This window comes from Lycorma delicatula, chromosome 7 (genome assembly GCF_047948215.1).
Source record: "Lycorma delicatula isolate Av1 chromosome 7, ASM4794821v1, whole genome shotgun sequence".
NCBI classification, from domain to species: Eukaryota; Metazoa; Arthropoda; class Insecta; order Hemiptera; family Fulgoridae; genus Lycorma; species Lycorma delicatula.
The window spans coordinates 5,782,222-5,802,448 of NC_134461.1; the positions used below are offsets into that span (position 1 = coordinate 5,782,222).

At 34.7% G+C, this 20,227-nt stretch overlaps 1 protein-coding gene across 2 annotated transcripts in view; it reads right to left on the reverse strand.

Moving 5' to 3' along the window:
• Positions 1 to 1,524: 1,524 nt before the first annotated feature.
• Positions 1,525 to 20,227, reverse strand: part of LOC142327353 (uncharacterized) — a 117,782-nt gene continuing 99,079 nt past the window's right edge. For both annotated transcript variants that reach the window (XM_075370325.1, XM_075370323.1), the window contains 5 exons: positions 17,400 to 17,533; positions 16,031 to 16,127; positions 5,093 to 5,238; positions 2,352 to 2,448; positions 1,525 to 1,635 (listed from right to left, as the gene is read on the reverse strand). In XM_075370325.1, coding sequence (XP_075226440.1) covers positions 2,400 to 2,448; positions 5,093 to 5,238; positions 16,031 to 16,127; positions 17,400 to 17,533 — 426 coding nt within the window. In that variant the 3' untranslated portion in view covers positions 1,525 to 1,635; positions 2,352 to 2,399. The remainder of the gene's footprint in view (positions 1,636 to 2,351; positions 2,449 to 5,092; positions 5,239 to 16,030; positions 16,128 to 17,399; positions 17,534 to 20,227) is intronic.

The following is a 20,227-nucleotide window of genomic DNA, read 5'->3' on the forward strand; positions in this document are numbered from 1 at the left end:
ACAAGGTATACCAATGACATAGCAGATGTTGACTGGTCTTGATTAATTTTACAATAAATGTACATTATTATTTATATTCACATATACCATCTACAGCTTGAAAATGTTTTAATATTTGAACTTACTTGACAATACTTAATACTTACTTGAGTTCAATAATGGACTATATACTAGTACTGAATTGTGAGATTTAATATTGAAGTAACTATTAAACAAATATACTAAGTGGTTCTGCATGTGGTATTTATGAATAGTGAATATTTCAGTAATAAATATAATTTTTCTTTAATTACAAGCTTAAAACATACAAAGTTGACAAAAACGCAATTTATCTAGCTAGTGATTACAGATTCCAGGTTAGAATCACAGTAATTTTTACACGCTATAAAATTCATTACCCATCATAGTGACTTTTATTGGAAGTTTATTGGTAGTTGCAACAATTGTGTGAATCTATTAGCTAAAAATCAGATTTTATTAGTACCTTTTAAACTCCAACAATAGATAAATGCTTTCTTAAAAATCTGTTACTTGAACTATTGTTTCACTAAATTTATGTTCTTCTGACATAGATTTGAATCGTTCAATTTTGATTTCATCAAGTACTCCTAAGACTGAGGAAACATTAGTTGTTTTACTGTTGTCTATGTCTCTACGCCACTGATGTTTATGCCATTCTTTTCTTGAATCACATTCTATCTATTAATACTGTATTCCATTCTGCTGACCTGTGTGGTGGAACAATAGCATTTTGGCCTTTCATTTGCAGGCCTTGGGTTTGAATCCTGATCAGGCATGGCATTTTTTATATGCTATAAAACTTCCATTTCGTATTCCCAAGGCACAAGTTTTAAGCTTATGTGATGAATTAATAAAAAAAAGTCAGTTATTTTTGTGTCAATTATTATGTGAAATAACAATTCATTATTGTTGATATATACCTACGGTATCTCCACAGGTTTTCTGTTAGATCTGGATTTACAAATGTGTCTTTTAATTGAAAAAATTAATCTCTGCTAAAAGAATAGAAGTCAATAATTCTTTAATTTGGGTTTCTGTATTTTGGTGTTCTGCAGGCAAAATCTTAAAAGACAGCAGTAAATCTTGCTCAGCAGTTGTTGACATTTTCTCCAAAATTCTAATTTGTAATTAGAAAAAAATTTCTTCATAGAAGTAACTTTTCATGAAAAAGGTAGTGAGGCACAATTTACCAGACTATCTCCAAATCTACATACAAGAGCAATTAAAGAGAAGTGCATTTACATGATATAAGGTCCTACACATCTCATATATAAACATATTAACTTTACCGTGACTCTTCAAATAGAGAATGTAATTACTCTGTTTACTACAGCAGTAACAGCTTTTAGCGTGATATTTAAACATCATCAATAGTTCTTATATGGAATCGGTATCTCTCATTTAATTTATTCCTCTTACTTTAGTTTTCTCCTGTTTGAGATGATCTTAATGTAAATAAACATCATAAATTAAACATTATTTAAAGAAAATGAATATACTTACTGAGGTCAAACCAATCATCAATATCTGCAGCATTGTGTCTTGCATTTTTAATGGCATCTCGTATTGCAAATAATATAGAAGCTGATAAACATAATGGTGGCTCTCCTGTTGCTGTAAAATAAAAATTAAATAGGAAAATAAATACATATTTGATGAATGTTCATTTAAAAATTATATTGAAATTATAAAAAAGGATGTTTTATATGAAAAACATAATACCTCATGGCATATTACATATAACAGAATATATATAACAATATAAATATATATTGTTATATAGCAGTAAGTTATATAACAGTATATATAATATATGTATGTGTGTGTGTGTGTCTGCATGCACATGCACACACACACACACACACACACACACACACACACACACACACACACACACACACACACACACACACACATACACACACACACACACACACACACACACACACACACACACACACACACACACACACACACACACACACACACAATGAAATATAAACCACCAAAACACAAAAATTAGATAAGTTAAACTTACCATATCTGAGATTATATTTCATATGATATTACAATTAATTAAAACAGTGATCAATATATTAATTAATAAATTATTTGAATATTCAAAAAATATATAATCTCAAAATATTGTGTCATTAAATAAAGAATTGCCAACTGAGATTGGGTTGGTGGTTTGATAAAATGATTACAATTACCATCTAGAAAAATCCTCTTTAAATGTTATTTAAGAAACTATAATTAGTTCTAGAACTACTCCAGTTAAAATACATGAGTTGAAAAATTATTTTTTATGTTTATAAAAAAATACATACCCTTAGAACCAAGTACTCCTTCTGGATTCGATACATTCTTTAAAAGGGTTACTCTGAAATCATTTGGTATGTCTCTTGCTCCAGGTGGATGGTAATTCTGAATGGAGAAGCATAAAAACATAGTTACATGCATTTTTTACATAATTATACATATGAACATTTTTCCAATTTCACATTACTATATGTAGATGTAATAAAGCAGTCTAAACCTGGCTTTCATTTTCTATGTATAAAAATAAAAAAAAAATGTTCTATGAAAAATATAAGCTTCCTCTTCATTTTTCATCAGTCTGCTAATTTGTTTTTTTTTTAATTCAAAATTATATTTCAGTATTGGTCTGAGGTATCATTATATTTTGCAAAAAAATTTACACTATCTTTCTTTAATACAATTGTATGAACAAATTAAAAATTTGGGCCATGTTTTATATATCTAGTATTTGTCAGTTTTATCAAAATACATTTTATAAGAAAAAAGTTAAACCTTTCATCGCAAATAAAATAGCAACTTATTATTGAAAAGTGGCCAACAATAGAGTTATTATAGAAAATTTATGGCATAATTTTCAACCGGATTTCATTACTGCTACTAATAAAAAATTACTGGACCGAAATTAAATTATTCAAATTAATAAACTTAAATAATTAATCATAACATTAGATCAGTTTATAAAGATTTTAATAAAATAAGAGGCCTGTATATAAAGTAGACTGGTTCTGGAAAAATTTTTATTTACAATTCAATTATACATGGAATCTATCACTTTCGAAATAGTTTCCTTGGGATGCCACACAATGCTTCAAACGATTTTTCCACTCTTCATAGCAGTGCTGGAACTCAGAAATCGAAAAATCCTGAAGATGGTTGGTTACATTTTTTAAAATGTTTTCTACTGTTTTGAAATGGTGTCGTTTGAGGTATTTTTTTAAAGTTGGGAACAGGAAAAAGTCGTGGGGACTGAAGTCAGGTGAATAAGGTGGTTGAGGAACTTCATGAATGTTTTTCTTTGCCAAAAACTCATTAATTGAGAGTGCAGTGTGACAAGGTGCATTGTCAAGATGCAGCAACCAGTTGTCTTTGATGTCTGGTCTCACATGGGCAACTCTTTTCCACAGTCTTTCAAGAATTTCTCAGTAAACATATTGAGTTACAGTCTGTTCTGTAGGCAAAAACTTCTTATGGGCAATGCCATTACTATCGAAGAAACAAATTAGCATGATTTTGATTTGCTCATTTTTCTTTTTTAGGACATGGTGAGTATGAAGTGCGTCACTCCTTGCTCTGACGATTTGTTTCTGGGTTGTATTAAAATATCCAAGATTCATCACCAGTAATAACATTTTTTAGAAAATCAGGATCAGTTTCAACTCGCACTAGACGATCGCCGGCACACTTCCACCCTTTGGCGGCACACTTCCACCCTATTGTTTTTGCTCAACAGTGAGGACCACTGTAAAAGTTTTGTACAAACTTTTTTCATGTCAAATTCGTTTGTCAAAATTTGATGGACTGTGGTATAGTTTAAATTAAATTGTTCTGCAATCATTCAGACAGTTAATCGCCGGTTGTACTGCATCAAGTCTCTGATTCGCTCAACATTGTCATCACATTTGACGTTAACGGTCTTCCAGAGCGTGGATCGTCCGCAATTGATTCCTGGTCTGAAAATGCTTTAAACCACCTAAAACTTGGGGCTCGTGACAGAGCTTCATCTTCATACGCCCTTTTCAATTTTGAAAAAGTTTCAGTAGCTTTCTCACCAAATTTAACAGAAAACTTTATTGCACAACGATACTCATAATTAGTATCACTCATTTTTGTAACACCCAACAAAAACTCATTTCACGAAAAGTTTGTTTACGCCCAGTATACAAAACATTAATACTACATACAAATCAGCTGTTCATATAACCATATGTTTCAAGGAACTTTACAGTGTTGCCACGTTGGCTGCCAAAAAACTAGTCTCATTACTTTATTTACAGATCTTGTATCTATTTAATAAAAAATAAAATAAATTTAATTAGATTATGCAAAAACAGTGACAACTTTCTAAAATACACTGGTCGTCTATTGATTAATTTAAAAAAAAAGAAGCTGAACCTTTTTTTTTAATGAAAGATTAACTCTATGTAAAACAATATTTTGATAAAATAAGTGATCGCTGAGATGTAAAAGCTTAAAAAATTGAAGTAGGTACAATTTTGAAATTTTTGAATACGTTTACACTATAATATTGATTTATTATAGAGAAAAATTGTGAACAGTATTATAATGATTCCTCAATCCGATCTCAAGATATACATTTTCTTTAATAAACTAAAACGTCTTACTAAACGATTCTAAAAAAATCGTATTGTCAAAAAAGAAAAATAAGATTTAAAATATTTATTTAAAAAATCTTAGTCTGTGCATTCTGTTCTATGAATTCTGCCATTAAATAATTCGTTTTTATGACATAGTAATTATATAATTACTCATTAGGGTAATGATTTCTTCCTTCACCTATGAACATTTTTTTTTTATTTCTTAAGTTTTTTCTCTGCTAAAGGAAAAAGTTATGAATTTAGTCATATTATGATCAACGTGACAAAAAAGCTACAAAATGACTTTTTAATTGAAAAAATGTAAACCAGTTATAGATGAGGTTGAAAAAAATAATTAGCAATTAGCTGCATGTAAGATAATAAATTACAGACGATGATGAATATGAGATTACACAAAAATATTAATCGCTTACTTTAAGGCACCTGTTTTTTCATCATATTTTAATTCTTCTGATGTAATTAAACCGAGTCCCATAACAAATGCACCTTCTACTTGTCCAACATCTATTCCAGGACTGATACTTTGCCCTGCATCTTCAAGTACATCGGTTCTGAGAATCTGGTATGCAAAATGAAATAAAGATATCAATAAATAAGCTACCTCTGACCGTCCAAAATAGTTAAATGTATTACTGTGGCCTCCAAAGTAGTAGTATATTAATAATAAAAATAATTTTAATACATTCACTGAATCAGTTAAGTATACACGTGTAACTTTCCCTAGATGCAAATTTTTTTTTGTACAATTCACTTCCAAGATCCTACTGAATATAATTATACAAAGTTTATTTTTTTTACATAAAATTAGTGATAATGTGGAAAAAAAAATTAATATAAAAATAAATAAAATATGTTGCGGACAAATTGTAACTGTCTTTATATAGATTAAATTCTTATTGGCAAAAAAATTACTTGTAAAATTTTTATAAAAAAAAAAACTAATTTTTGATATATATGTAATAATAGATTTTTTAAATTTAGAAAATGTACATTTTCATATAATGAAAGAAAAAAATTTCTGTAGATATCATTTTTCTTTCGTTTTTGATGAACTAAGTTAATTAATTAAAAAGAGTACGTTCTACAATACAAGTCAAGTAAATAGAATATAATACAGACATAAAATGTGTAAATATTATTACCAAAACTAACAATTAACTATAAAAAAATATAAATGAACATATTTGTAAGTATGCGAGCAAAGATATCTATCTGATTCTATTTTATAAATAATGAAAAATTATATTTCATTATACAATTTTTTGTTGTTGCTTCCTTTTGAACACTGCTCTTAGGTGCTCAGGGTTCTGTTAAGCAAATAAAATATTATGCAAATTTAATTACATTAATCAGTTTCAAGAGTTATATGCACATGGTATTATAAAAATACTAATAATTTTATTTAAAAAAAAAAAAAATTAGTAAAGATTTATATTTATAAATACGTTAAATAACATAACTTTTTTGTAATAAAGAAATATCTTAAAAAAAGGAGGAGAAACGTATATACTATGTTAAAAGGAAAGTTTTACCATGTACAAGTATAAAAGAATATTCTATATAGAATACGTCAAATCTTTCTTTTTACAATGCGTAAGCAAATTATATTTAACATGCTGTATTAAAGCGGTGGGGAATTCCTCATCATTTAGTAGAGGTCATAAGGAGTATTTATAATAACAGGTATCTATGACCCAGAATAAAAACAAGATAATGTATTAATTAGGGATACAGCTCTCTCTGATTTTGTTAAATATATATTTGGATAAAATTTTTTGTGGCTGGGTAAGTTACACTGATACACAAAAAAAATTTTTTAATGTTTCTCTAAGTGTGATACCACTTCTTGAATTGCTTTTTTGCATACATTACAGATCTTTATATATCATTTTTCTATCACCCTTAGTTTTAAATAAATTATGTTTAAAAAAAATTAGGGGAAAATATAGTTAAAATCTGTAAAATTTATAATTTTGCATGGGCATATCATTGTTAGAATGATTTTGCTGGTGCCTTTCTTTTATAAATCGCCTCAGGCACATCCCAAATTAATGTCCAACAGTAATCGGCTTTATAGCGGTTTTCCATCACTGAAATGTCCTGGAGGAAATGTTCACCGTGCTTGTCACTTACATCTCCAAGGTTGTCCGGGAAAAAATCCAGATGCAAGTGGAGAAAATATATTTTCAAACACATATTACATCCCATAGTTCTGTATGAAGTAAGAAGTTGATTAACAATATTGTGGTAATCGTCGGAAAATGCTGAGAAAATGTTTGCGAACATCTTTAAATGAAGCCCAAGCTGCACTTTCTACATTAAGTTAAATACATCATCTTTGACCAACTCTCTTATTCGAGGACCAACAAATATTCCTACTTTAATTTTTCCTTCACTTACATTCGGAAATTCCCTTTGGAAAGAAAGCACATGTACTTAGTATAGCCTAACTGAATGCCTAAAAACATAGGTATAACTTTCAAATCACCACATATGTTCCAGCTATGTTTTTTGTAATTTACTTTTTCAAGAACATCTTTCATCACATTGTATATCTCTTTCAAATTAATAACTGGTATCGAAGGATATCTGTTACCATTGTGTAGTAGAACCACTTTTAAACTATACTTGGATGAATCTATGAAAAGTCAGCAGTCCTCAGGTTTATAAACTTGTCCTAAGTGCAACATAAGCTCATCAATATTTGTGCATTAAACCAAATTATTTTCATCAATAAAGTACTGAGAAAGTTCTTTTTGTCGGCTTCAAAAGCCTAAAATTTTTGTATTTTTTTGAAGTAAATTCCAACCTTGCAGTCCTGATCCTAACAGTTCAGCTGTTAAGTTCAGCTGTTAGTACAGGCATGTTAACCTGTGCTACCGGGGGCATGGCTTCCCTCCGCTGGTGGCAGTCGTGATCGTGACTTGGTAATGCCACGCGAGACACCATGGTGTGGACCCGGGTGGTGGTTCGGGGTTTGTCCCCGGCTCCTGCGCGGAACGGAATGAGGTTGCGTTCCTCTTGTTAGGTGATCGAAATTGGTCGACTTAGTGGGTGTAGGTCTGAATTTCTATGTTGCGTAAAACATAATTTTGATTGGTATGAGTGTAGCACCGATTTTACTTTAAACTCGTTTGTTTGCTAAGGCATTCACAGTCACAAACGGTGTTGTCAAATCTTTACTAGGCGCGGGGGTAACTGACCGAAACCGCGGAAGCGGTTTCGGTCAGTTAGGTTGAGGGAATCATGTTAGGTTGGATGTGAAGATATCCGTTTGAGGCCTACAAGAAGGCGAAATTTAATTTGTATTTACTGATGCAAATGTCTGCCGAGGCTTTTACATCGTTGGCATCCCGACCGAGGCCTGGCTGATGACTGTGAGATGTAATCAGATAGAGGGTTTAAAGACGACCTCCGGTAAAGCCTGTCAGGGCTTGGAACAGAGGGGATGGTGTGGCGACCGGTAATGTCACAACGTGGGTGTATTTCTCCTACGGGGTTGGTATGAGCATTATCATGTTGCAGAATATCGAAGGATTTTGCAAACATGAAACTCAAGTCTCCCAAGTTTTGTTTTATATATCTATATATCACACAGATTGCCAGTCAAAATGAGTTCCAGGTAATCAATCATGTACATGTGTTTGGAAGCCCAAAAAAAGTCAAGAGAATTTTTTTTGCAGAGGGTTGTTTTAAGTTTTTTGATTGTGGTGAACCATAGTGTTGTTATTCCACGCTTGCTGTTTTTTTCTTGACCTAAATTTCTTCTCCATTGCAATATTGAAAAGAAAGTCATGTCCATTATGATAATGTTTCAGAAGCTGTGTACAAAATTCTTTCCAATGCTGTTTTTCTTTTCGGTTAGTTGCATAGCACCTATCAGAAACAAATTTTAAAGTAGCTCTGATGTACAACAATGTATCCTACACAGTTTTTCATTTTGAATGTTCTTTTTCATAGATTCATCGATTCAAAATTATCATTACATCACACTACCCAGACAGGCATATAAAAAAAAAATGAGTAGGACACATTGCGGGTCAATTGAGCTACTTTAAAATCTGTTTGTGATAGGTCCATACAACTCACCAAAAAGAAAAACAGCAATGGAAGAAATTTCTACACAGTTGAACACTATGAGGTTCATCTTCAATATTCGTTATACTGACTTCTGATATCCAAAATGCTTTTGCCCACCTGTTCACAGAATTTCAATCAGCAGTTTAACTTACGTAGATGGCTATGAAAGTCACTAGTTTCACTTTTTCCACCGTTAAAAATTAGATCGCTGCACCTTGTTTTAGACGCTCTGACATAACAAGCATACTTAACTCCATAATAATGAAGTGAGTCAGTGAGTTCTGGAACTCTATATATCTTTTAATGGAATAAAGCTAATAAGTTGCAAATCGATACCAAATAAAGTAATAACCAAAATAATAGCAATAACAACGATAAATCAAATAAAGCAATGGTAGAGACTGATAATAGGCATATTTTTTTTTTTTTTTTTTTTTTTTTTTTTTAAGGGCGAAAAACGGTTGAACGTTATCATCGCCCGGAAAATAAATAAATAGATAAATAAATAAATAAATAAAAATAATTTTAGGTTTTTAGATAAAATTAAAACTTAAAACTACTATCACAGAAACAAAATCTGGAATGGGTGTAAAAGGCCCATTCTCGGATAACAAAAACACTAATATGTAACTTAAAACTCTGTTAAAAACTATCACATTAAAATAAATAAAACTTAAAGCTATGTTAAAAACTATCACATTAAAAATAAATAAAACTTAAAACTACGTTAAAAACTATCATTAAAAATAAATAAAACTTAAAACTAAAAAAGGAGATAAAACTTAAAACTAATATCACAAAAATCTTATAACTAATATCACAGACGAATTTAAAAAACATACAAAAAATACAAAAAAATCCGATAGGGAGTGTAAAAGGCTCCCTACTCGGATAACAAAACAATACATAGGACAATACATACAATTACTAAAGAATACATACTTATTAAATTTTTTGCATTAACCCTATACTACGTAAAAATATAAACATGCGGTTTAAAACCTCCTTATCGTCACGCAAGATACCACGGATGTTACTAGGAATTTTAAATTTACGACGCAATGCCGCATAACATATGCAGTCCACGAGTATGTGGCGCACAGTCACGCGGCAGTTGCATCTTGCGCATAGAGGTGGTTGTCCTCTTGTAAACAGGTACTCGTGTGTGACTCTCGTGTGTCCTATCCGCAATCGACAGAGTACTACTTCCTCACGCCGGGGTTTTCTGTATGAGGAGTTCCATGGTAACACAGAATCTTTAATCTGACGGAGTTTATTATCGACAGTAGTTGTCCAATCACCTTGCCACCTTGTTCTTAATAATTGTTTTACATAGTTAATGAAATCAGAAGTAGCAACTCGGGTGGTGAAAGGAGGCTGGTTACATGCTTCTTTGGCAGCGGAATCTGCATGTTCATTACCTGGAATCCCTACGTGGCTAGGGACCCAGCAAAAACTTAATTCTGTGTTGCGATTATTCAACTCAGCGATTGCGTTGTAAATTTCAATGACGATAGGATGTTTGGAATAAAAGTTCTTTAAGGCTTGGAGAGCACTACACGAGTCACTGCAAATAAGAATTTTTCTATATTTAGGGTTAATGATGTTTAGAGCCTTATTTATAGCATATAGTTCAGCGGTAAACACACTCGTAATACTGGGGAGACCAAACATATAAGTTCTCTCATTGACAACAAAAGCACACCCAACCGTATCGTTTTGTTTCGATCCATCAGTGTATACAACCGCGTCTGGTTTCGTCTTGGAGAGAACACACTGAAACATCTGCTGAAAGACGATAGATGGTGTTGATTGTTTATTACATGTAGTCAGGTCAAAATTAAAATTTATGAGGTTTATTCCCCATGGAGGATATGAGCAAGGGTACATAGGAAAGAATGACGGTGTGTCAACATTTATATGCTGCAGCAGACGCCAGGTACGGATACCTACAGGTGCAGTACGACGTGGATAATCCTCATACTTTCCTAGATTAGGATTTCTAAAGACTGACTCAAGAACCGGGTGATTTGGCTGTCCTCTGAGACGAGCAAAATAAGATAATAAGAGCTGGTCTCGTCTATCCCAAAGTGATGGTTCACCACAGTCTACAAGTAAGCTTGCGACAGGACTTGATCTAAACGCGCCTGTAGCAAGCCGAAGGAAAGCATGATGTACACTATCCAGCATTTTAAGCACGGTTTGACGAGCTGATGAGTAGGCCACACAACCGTAATCTAAACGGGAGCGAACAAAGGAATAGTAAAAATGTATCATACATGATCTATCGGCTCCCCACTTGGTGTTAGTAAGGACTCGCATCATATCTAAAATTTTGGAACATTTTATTTTCAATTCTTTTAAATGTTTGACCCAAGTAAGACGACTATCAAAAATTAAACCTAAAAACTTAACGTAATTAGAGATAGTAATAGTCTCACCGTTCAGAAAAATTTGCGGAATAGAAGAGTTTCGTAGCCGAGAAAAAACTACACATTTTGTTTTTTCGGTTGAAAATGTGAAACCAGTAATCCTGGACCAAGCTTCAAGGTGATATATAGTGTTCTGCAGTAGTCTCTCTGCTGTAGGTGCCGAACGGCTTGCAATGTAGATAGCAAAGTCGTCAGCGAATAGAGAGCATGAGACAGGAGCCTGAACACATTTGGTAATATCATTTATGGCTACAGAAAATAAGGTGGCACTTAATACACTACCTTGGGGCACTCCATTCTCCAAGATGACACTATCTGAGAGCGAATCATCTACACGAACACGAGCCGTTCGGTGATTTATGAATCCCCGGATAAAAGCAAGCATATTGCCCTTGATTCCCCATTTTTGGAGAGTGTTAAGAATACCACGTCGCCAGGCTGTATCATACGCCTTTTTTTATATCAAAGAAGATAGCGACGAGGTGTTGCCGATTGAGGAAAGCGTTTTGTATGGCTGTTTCTAGTGCCACTAAATGGTCAATGGAAGATTGTCCTTGTCGAAAACCACACTGTTCTGGAGATAGAAAGCCATGTTTCTCCAAGTACCATGTAAGTCTGCGGTTTACCATTCTCTCCATTATTTTACACAACACGCTTGTTAATGAAATAGGGCGATAGCTTGAGGGGTTCGTTTGGTCTTTACCAGGTTTTAGTACTGGTATAATAAATGCTTCTAACCAGCCAGGTGGGAAGACTTGTTCGGAGAATATACCGTTGAAAATATTCAAAAGTTGTTGTAGTGCCGAATTAGGAAGGTGTGAAAGCATGGAAAGGCGAATGTTGTCCGGTCCAGGGGAAGTGTCCCGTGAATTTTTAAGTGCATGTAACAATTCTTTAAATACGAATGGAGTGTTTAATTCACCAACCGAATCACCAATGTTTAACGACAACACCTCCATTTGTATCTTGTACCGTTGAAAATCGTAATTATATGATGAGGTGAGAGACACCGAGCGGAAAGATTTTGCTAGACTATTTGCCACTTCCGAGGATGATGAAAGGAGTTCTCCTTCATCAATAAGACCAAGAATAGATTGTTTCGGTGATCCGAAGATTGCACGAATCTTCTTCCATACAGTAGACGTGGAAGTAGTGCGCGAGATAGTGCTCACGTATTTCGTCCATGAATTCCTCTTAGCGTCCAAGAATACTCGATGGCACACCGCTCTAGCCCTGCGGTATAAATTTAGATGTTCTGTTGTGGGCCTACGATTAAATTTACGTAGTGCCTGCCGTCGATTCCTAATAGCAATTTTGCATTCATCGTTCCACCATGGAACGAAAGGACGTCTAGGATTACCCGATGTTTGTGGGATATATCTGTTGGCATTCTTAAGTATCATGGACGTAAAAGAAGAATATTGGTCGAGGATGTTCGCTCCATCGTCATACTGAGATTGGAATGCTTTACAGTATCCGTTCCAATCTGCCTTTTCAACAATCCATCTCCGTGGCATTCTTTTAATCTCGCAGTCTAAACCGAAACTAATAATAATTGGTCTATGATCACTGCCGTGATAGTCATCACAAATCGACCAATTAAAATGAGGGAGTACATTCGGTGAGCATATGGAAAGATCAAGGTTAGATACAGCACCAGTTGATAAGGACATAAATGTGTGTGATCCATTATTCAGTAGGCAAAGGTCAAAATCTTGTCTCAATCTGTTTATCATATTTCCTCGAGTGGAGCAGAAGGTTGAGCCCCAGGAAATATGATGGGCATTGAAGTCTCCTACTATTAACGATGGAGATGGTATTTGTGTAAGGAGATTTGAGACATCTAAAGCACTGAACACAGTGTTCGGTGAGAGATACAGATTGCAGATATGCAATTTGAAGGGAATAGTGACCTTTACTGCAATAGCAGGAATGACAGTGGTTAGTTGAATTCTTGTAGCTGACACCCCATTCTTCATGAAAATCGCTACTCCACCACTCTCCCTACTGTCTACTAGGCAGTCGTATCTCTCGCAGAAGTATCCTCTAAATGTAATTCGGTCATGTTGTAGGAGGTGAGTTTCCTGGAAACACATGATTAGTGGATCATGTGTGTGCGCCAGTACTCTAATATCTTCAATGCGGGACCGAATACCTCTAACATTCCACTGAATAATGTTCATAAGTGTAAAAAGCAAATAAAAAAATAAATTTCGGAAACTATATAAAAATTAGTTGTACGTGATTCGGTTTTTCTTTTTTGAATTTTTTATTTTAAAGAACTCCGATGCCCTAGGGTCGGGTGGTTCTTCAACCATATCCTCCAGTATATGAGGAGATGGTGGAGGAGATTTATTTGAATGGGATGCTGTAGTTGACATCCCAGAAGAGATAGTTACGTGGGTTCCCTTTATGGGGAGCTTATTAGGTGGCTTACTGCCAGCTGTGATAGTCGCTATTCGTGGCGGTACGATTTTGGGAATAGGAACTTTCGTATGTATCATACTGTTTGATTCACTAGCTGCGATGGAGGACTTTTTATTCATTTTTGTCAGCTCTGAGATAGTGGCTGTAAGTGAAGCTACTTGATCAGATAGCATCTGAACAAGTTTTTTAAGCTCATTGCAGGATCCGCACTGCTGATTATTAGCATTTGTAGGAATTTGTTTAGTTGTAGCGGTGGCAAAAGATACGTCTGGTTTAACCAGGTTCCGTGAGTTGTTTATCTTTTTATATTCTCTACGTGCAGCCGGAAAAGATAGTTTTTGCTCCGTACAGATTTTGAGAATTGCCTTTTCTTCTTTAAAAGTTGGGCAATCTCGGGAGCGGGCTGTATGTGGACCACTGCAGTTTGCACATTTTTCACTTTCTTCGCAGTTAGTGTCGTTGTGCCCTTCTTTACCACATCGAGCACAGATCTCAGTTTTCGTGCAAGATGTTGTAGTATGACCAAAACCTTGGCATCTGAAACATCGCCGTGGGTTGGGTATGAATGGTCGTACCCGAACCGAGAGGTAACCCACTTTGATCTTTTCTGGTGGAACAGGGAGACTGAATGTTAGTATAAGAGACGGTGTCGGTTCTTCTGTTCCGTTCTGCCGTTTCATTATACGTTTCACCTCAACAACATTTTGGTGGCACAGCTCGTCAACTATTTCAGAGATATCTATATCCAGAAGGTCTCTACAAAAAATTACACCCCGGCTCGTATTTAGCGTTTTGTGGCATTCTGCGCTTATATTTATGCCACCCATATTACGGAGACGTAAGATAGATCGACTCTGCTCATCGTTGAATGTTTCAACCAGAATCGATCCGTCGCGTAATTTCCTGATATTCTTCGGGGAGCCACTTGCACCTGTTATGGTTTTGTTTATTAAAAACGGTGAGACCTTTTGAAGGGAGCCACCTTCCTGACTATTTTTGAGAACAACGAATGTAATATTTTTATATTTTGATTCTTTCTCTTTTGTAGGACTTTTACCCTCGTCAGACGAAGCTGATCGAGGTCTCTTCGCAAGACTTAAATTGGTGGTTTTTTCAGATGGACCACCAACCATCATAGTGTTTATTATTGGAACTGAAATTTTGGTCCCACGAGTACCGGCGAAAAATGGACCACTCCAGCAGAGCGCACGCGTACTGGAGCTAGAGCTAAATACAACTGGGTTCGCCCTGGTGCCCAGAGGACATCGTTCGAGACTCACTACGTAGAGCCATTCACCCATCGGCACGATTTGTTCCCACCTTGGGTTACGGTTGCGTTTCGTAAGACGTCGCAACACCACCGAGTGTAAATGTAAGAAATATCAGTGTAGGTTGTTGTTGTGTAATTGTGTATGTGTGTATGTTGTAATTTATGTAGTGTTCTTGGTGTAGAATGAATTCACTTTGTGGAATTAATAATGGGAATTCTTTTCTTCTATTATCTATTTATAGTTTTACTATATTATAAGTGAATTTATAAAACTTTTAACATTATTAACAATTTTTTCAAATAAAGGACTTTAGAAGGGAGTCTGGAGAATCCATTACTTCAATGATCAGGGTTGAATATTGAATTGCATTGTTAATAATTATATTCAAATTTATAGTATTTTTAGAAGATGTAGAAAAGGCAATAGAGCTTAAATCACAAACTGATGAAAAATGTTCCGTCAAGAAGGAAATAATTAAGCGATCCAGGAACTATCTACTTAAGAAATGATAAATGGTTGTTTCTTTGTTTAGAAAATGTTTTGGAACTCAGCTGAATGCAGACTGGAAGTAAGGGGTTCAATATTTAATGTTATCAGCTTTAGGTGATTTAAAAAGTAAATTAAAAAAAATATCTGAGTTCATTTCAAAACATAATAAATAGTGTGTTTGTATATCCTAAAATAATTGAATAGAAAATTTATTTATGTAAAATAATATGTAAACTACCAAATTTTCAATTAAAGTAATTCATTTTCAGTTTCATGAAGTTCCTCAAAAACAATTAAAATTGAAGCATTGTAACAGTTAACAAATTTATTATCATAGTTTACTTAGGTACAACTCAGATAAGTCCTAATTTTAAAACAGAATACTATGCCAAACGAGTCAAGAATGTTTACTGATGCCATTATATCATCTTGTCAAGGAATTTTAAACAAAATTTTCCACTAACAGTATAAACAATATATGAAAAACAGCTTAAATGTGTGTTTAATATTATTGTCATTCGTGGAAACTTGAGTTAATGGTCAGTGCTAACATGTAATCCATTCATTTATTTAAAGATGCCAATGATATCTGGTTATTGTAATATTCTGTTTGATGGAATAAATTTACAGCTAAAAAGGCTTAATAATATACCTCATGAGTCCCAGTAAGAACATCAATTTCCACCTCTGTTACAGCAACTCCATAATTGCTGTATGTTGTTTTATATGATTCACTGGTAATGTTTGCCCTAAAAAGAAAACAGAATTATGAGAGAAATTATGTTTTCATTACAACACAATGAAGGAGTTTCATTACAACACATTTAGGTACTCATCTTGACCAATGAAATATCTGAATCACATCATCGTTACCAGAGATCTGAATCTCAGGTAACAAAAAAAATATAGTACAATATGTCTGAGAAGTTCCTGTATCCTTAGACAAATGTACATTGTGAACTTAGTACATATTTTGAACATTTATGTACATTTTGTACTTACCAATTATTTATCCAGTGGATCTAAGTGTGCAGCATCATGCTGAGTGCACAGAGCTACACATCTTGATATGTTGTGAGCCGTTTTCAGAATTATAGTTGGAAAGGCTTACTCCATATTGTTACAGAATTTTTCAAATGTTAAGTGTTGACGTAGAGTACATAGACGTTGATTATTCTTCATAATGAGTTGTCAGGTGTGGTAAGGTTAGGGCTTTGTGATCCTCTGACCGATGCAATCGGGCTAGTGATGCTTACAAATCGTAGCAGATCCAGCTGCTAGAAATTATTCATTTAAGAAATTAAGTACTCAAGGAGGAAAATGAGCTTGTTCTGTCTTGCTGTATCCAGACATATTCCATGATACCCTTCTCTTGAAGTCACGGTATTAACCATCTTATCAACATTTGACAATAAGAATCACCATTCAAATATTCTTCAAAAAAATACGATCCAAGCAAATATTACAATATCATCCTGTCTCATATCATGACACGGGATGAATTTCTTTCTGACTAGTGCACAAAATGATGGTTCTCCTTAGCCCATAAAACCACATTCCTGGCTCTTGAACTGCAATAAAAATTGCACATTAATTAGAAAATAACACTCTTGTGCAGGATATCAACCAATAATTGTTGTGTGTCTCTCCTCCAATAATTCATTGACAAAAATCTGTCAAAATGGTCTCATATTAAAGTCTTTATTAATATGATTATGCATTTTTAATAGCTGTATATTAAGTTCGGCCACTTGTTTTTTGATAGATTTAATTAGAGATTGCACATCAGAAATTATAGGTAAAGAAGATGGAAAAATTACAGAAAATGAAATCTTTAAGACGTATAGTTGGTAAGAAAATGAAGATGGAATGAGAAATGAGGATGGTAAACTAAATTATTATTTTAATTTATTACCGTTTATAAGTAATAGATTATTTATTTTAATTTTATTAAATTTCAAATTTGTTGTTTAAGTATTAAACATTTTGTTTTAGTATAGTACAATATTTTTAATACTTACTGTGCAACAGAAACAAGATCTACTCCTTGCCATATCGCCATATTTATTAATTTAATCCACTCAGGATTACCCCCAAGCAATTTTCTTACTGGGTCTAATCGTTCAAGTAAATTATCACATGCCGTAATAGCAGCCTGGAAAATTTCTTAATTATTTAATTTTTATTAGACAAAAACTTTAGTAAATTATCACATATTTCTTAATTAAGAAAAACTGATATAATTAATGTAATGTATCAATTTAGATAATCATTTAATTATGTAATGAAGATGAAAAGTACAAAATGATAAAAAAAAGAAACATACACAATTTTTATTAAATATTACTACTTAATAAAAATCTTTAAAAAATTTATTTACTGATTTATTGGTTAGGTACATACAAGTAACTAGCTATTTTTATTGTAATAAGAATAGTTCTGCAGGAGGTATTATTTTCCAGCGCGCAGACCTGATTACATACTAATTGAAATTTAAATTTAACTTACATGTTTTTGGTTTCTCTGGCATTTCTCCCACCACCACCCCATTCGGTTGCCCTAAAGCATAAAACCAAATGTCCATACCACAAACAGCTACTGTGCCTCAAAACGGTTTAGCGACCAATATCTGTAATACCAATATTAGTGACCCCTTCTGGAAAAGTCAATACCAGAAATCCGTTGAATACCAGGTTCCATAGCAAGGGACCGAAAATGGAACCCTGTGGGCTTCCCCTGGTGACTGATTTTTCCACAACTAGGTGCCCATCCTTAAACAGAGCCATATAGAAAAATAGTCATGTGTCACGGCCTGCAGGGCTACCGGAACATTGTGGCGTTCCAACTCATAGAAAACAGAACTCCAACACAAGGAAGGAAATGCTGCTTCTATGTCAATAAAAATTGTCAAAAAATATTTACAGTCGGCTCTTTTCACCTCGGCAAGAGCATTTAAGATGCAATCCTCGGTGTCAACCCCTTTCATGAAGCCGTATTGGCCTCAATTTAGAAAATCCTTCATATCGATGTTTTCCCAGAGCCGTTCCACAACCAGCCTTTCAAGCAACTTGCCGATTACCGGCAAGAGGGTGATGGGTCGATAACTGCTGACCTCACTTGGATCCTTTCCTGATTTTAAGATCACATTTTAACTTTAAGAGGTGATTTTAACTTACATATACTTAAAACTACATCCTCACAACCATGTCTCTGTTAATAATTGTTTGTTTACAATCTTTATTACTTTCAATCTTTGTAGGTATCTTTAAATTACAAGACATGGCTGGTGTACTGAACAATTTAATAGATAAGAATACCAAGGGGGAGATAAAGCAATTGGCAGTTGGCTTGTCTCAGCTTACTAGTCAGATAACTGGTTTTAAGGTGGCATTATCCAAGAAGGAATCTGTGCAGGTACACAGGAATTTGCATCTCAAACTGGCACTAAGTTGGAGTATGAAATGGTTATCCAGAAGTTGGCCCAAGGCGTTGAGAATGAAGAGGTTCCTGACCTCATTTTGAAATGATGGCCGAAGGATGCCTTCAGCTTTCTTGAAGTTAAGAAGGGTTTATGCTTTGAGAACAAAGAGGTGGATACAGCAGTGGTATAAGACAGTAACGGTCAGTGCGCAGAACAGAAACTACGCGGACTTACTAGGACAGGTGAAGAGTGGTATGGGGGACCTCCCGGAAATATTGTCAGTGAGGAAGGACCAATCAGGCGAGGTATTCATAAGAGTTAAAGATGATGGTCAATGTTCAGAGATGTTATTAAAGAAGATAACGGATGGGATGGAGGGTACCAACGTGAGTTGCACGATCAGAGCCCGATCTAAGAAGTTTGTAATTAAGGACATAGATGAGCACTCCACTGAGGAGGAAATAAGGAAGGCTATGGTAGATGTGGCTGATTTGGAGGATGCTCAGGTACAGCTGCTTTCGTTGAGAACTTCGTATGGCACTACTAAGATGGCCATGCTGTTGGTAACCACCAAGGTAACTGACACCTTGCGTAATAGTGGCAGAGTGAGAATAGGATGGGTCTCGTGTCGAATGGCTCTCAGTTCGGATGTCGAACGGTGCTATAGATGTTGGACCGGAGGGGTTAACTTTGAAATTAAATAAGTCAAGAAAATGAGATGGAGGGGATTGTGTGAGGACCTAGAAGATAATCCCTGGGGTAGGGCCTACCGAATCATCATGAAGAGGTTTGGTAGGTGCCTGCTGGTGCTTGGCGAGGACCAGACGAGGAGAGAGGTTGAAAAAGCTGAACAGGTAGTGGTTAGACCCGTGTTTTTTGAGAGGAGCAGGTTCACAGTTGATGAAGTCATCCTGTCCATCAACAGCCTAGAGAACCAAAGGAGTCTGGGACTGGATGGAATCCCGGCTAAGGTGCTCAAGGGATTGGCTAGTCTAGTACCATGGACTCTGACGGATACGGTGAATAATGAACTGGAGAATAGATTATTCCCAAGCTGCTGGAAGGGAAGGCTAAGCTAGTCTTCCTACCTAAGGGTACAGGCGAGAACCTGGTGGAGGGGTACTGCCCGTTGTGCCTACTCAACAATATGTCTAAGGCTATGGAGAGAATGCTGTCGATCCACATCCTTGAAGAACTGAATCACGGTGAGGGCATACACGAAAATCAATTTGGATTTGTAAAGAGCAGATCGACCATACAAGCAGTCACACGGGTGGTTACCTGGGCTTCGGGAATTCGATGGGGCACTTTGAGGACGTGGGATAAATCGATGTTGATATTGCTCAATGTAAAAAATGCTTTCAGGTCGTTGTGTGTAGCATTATTATGACTAATAATAATTAGTCATAAATTAAATTAGTCCATTGG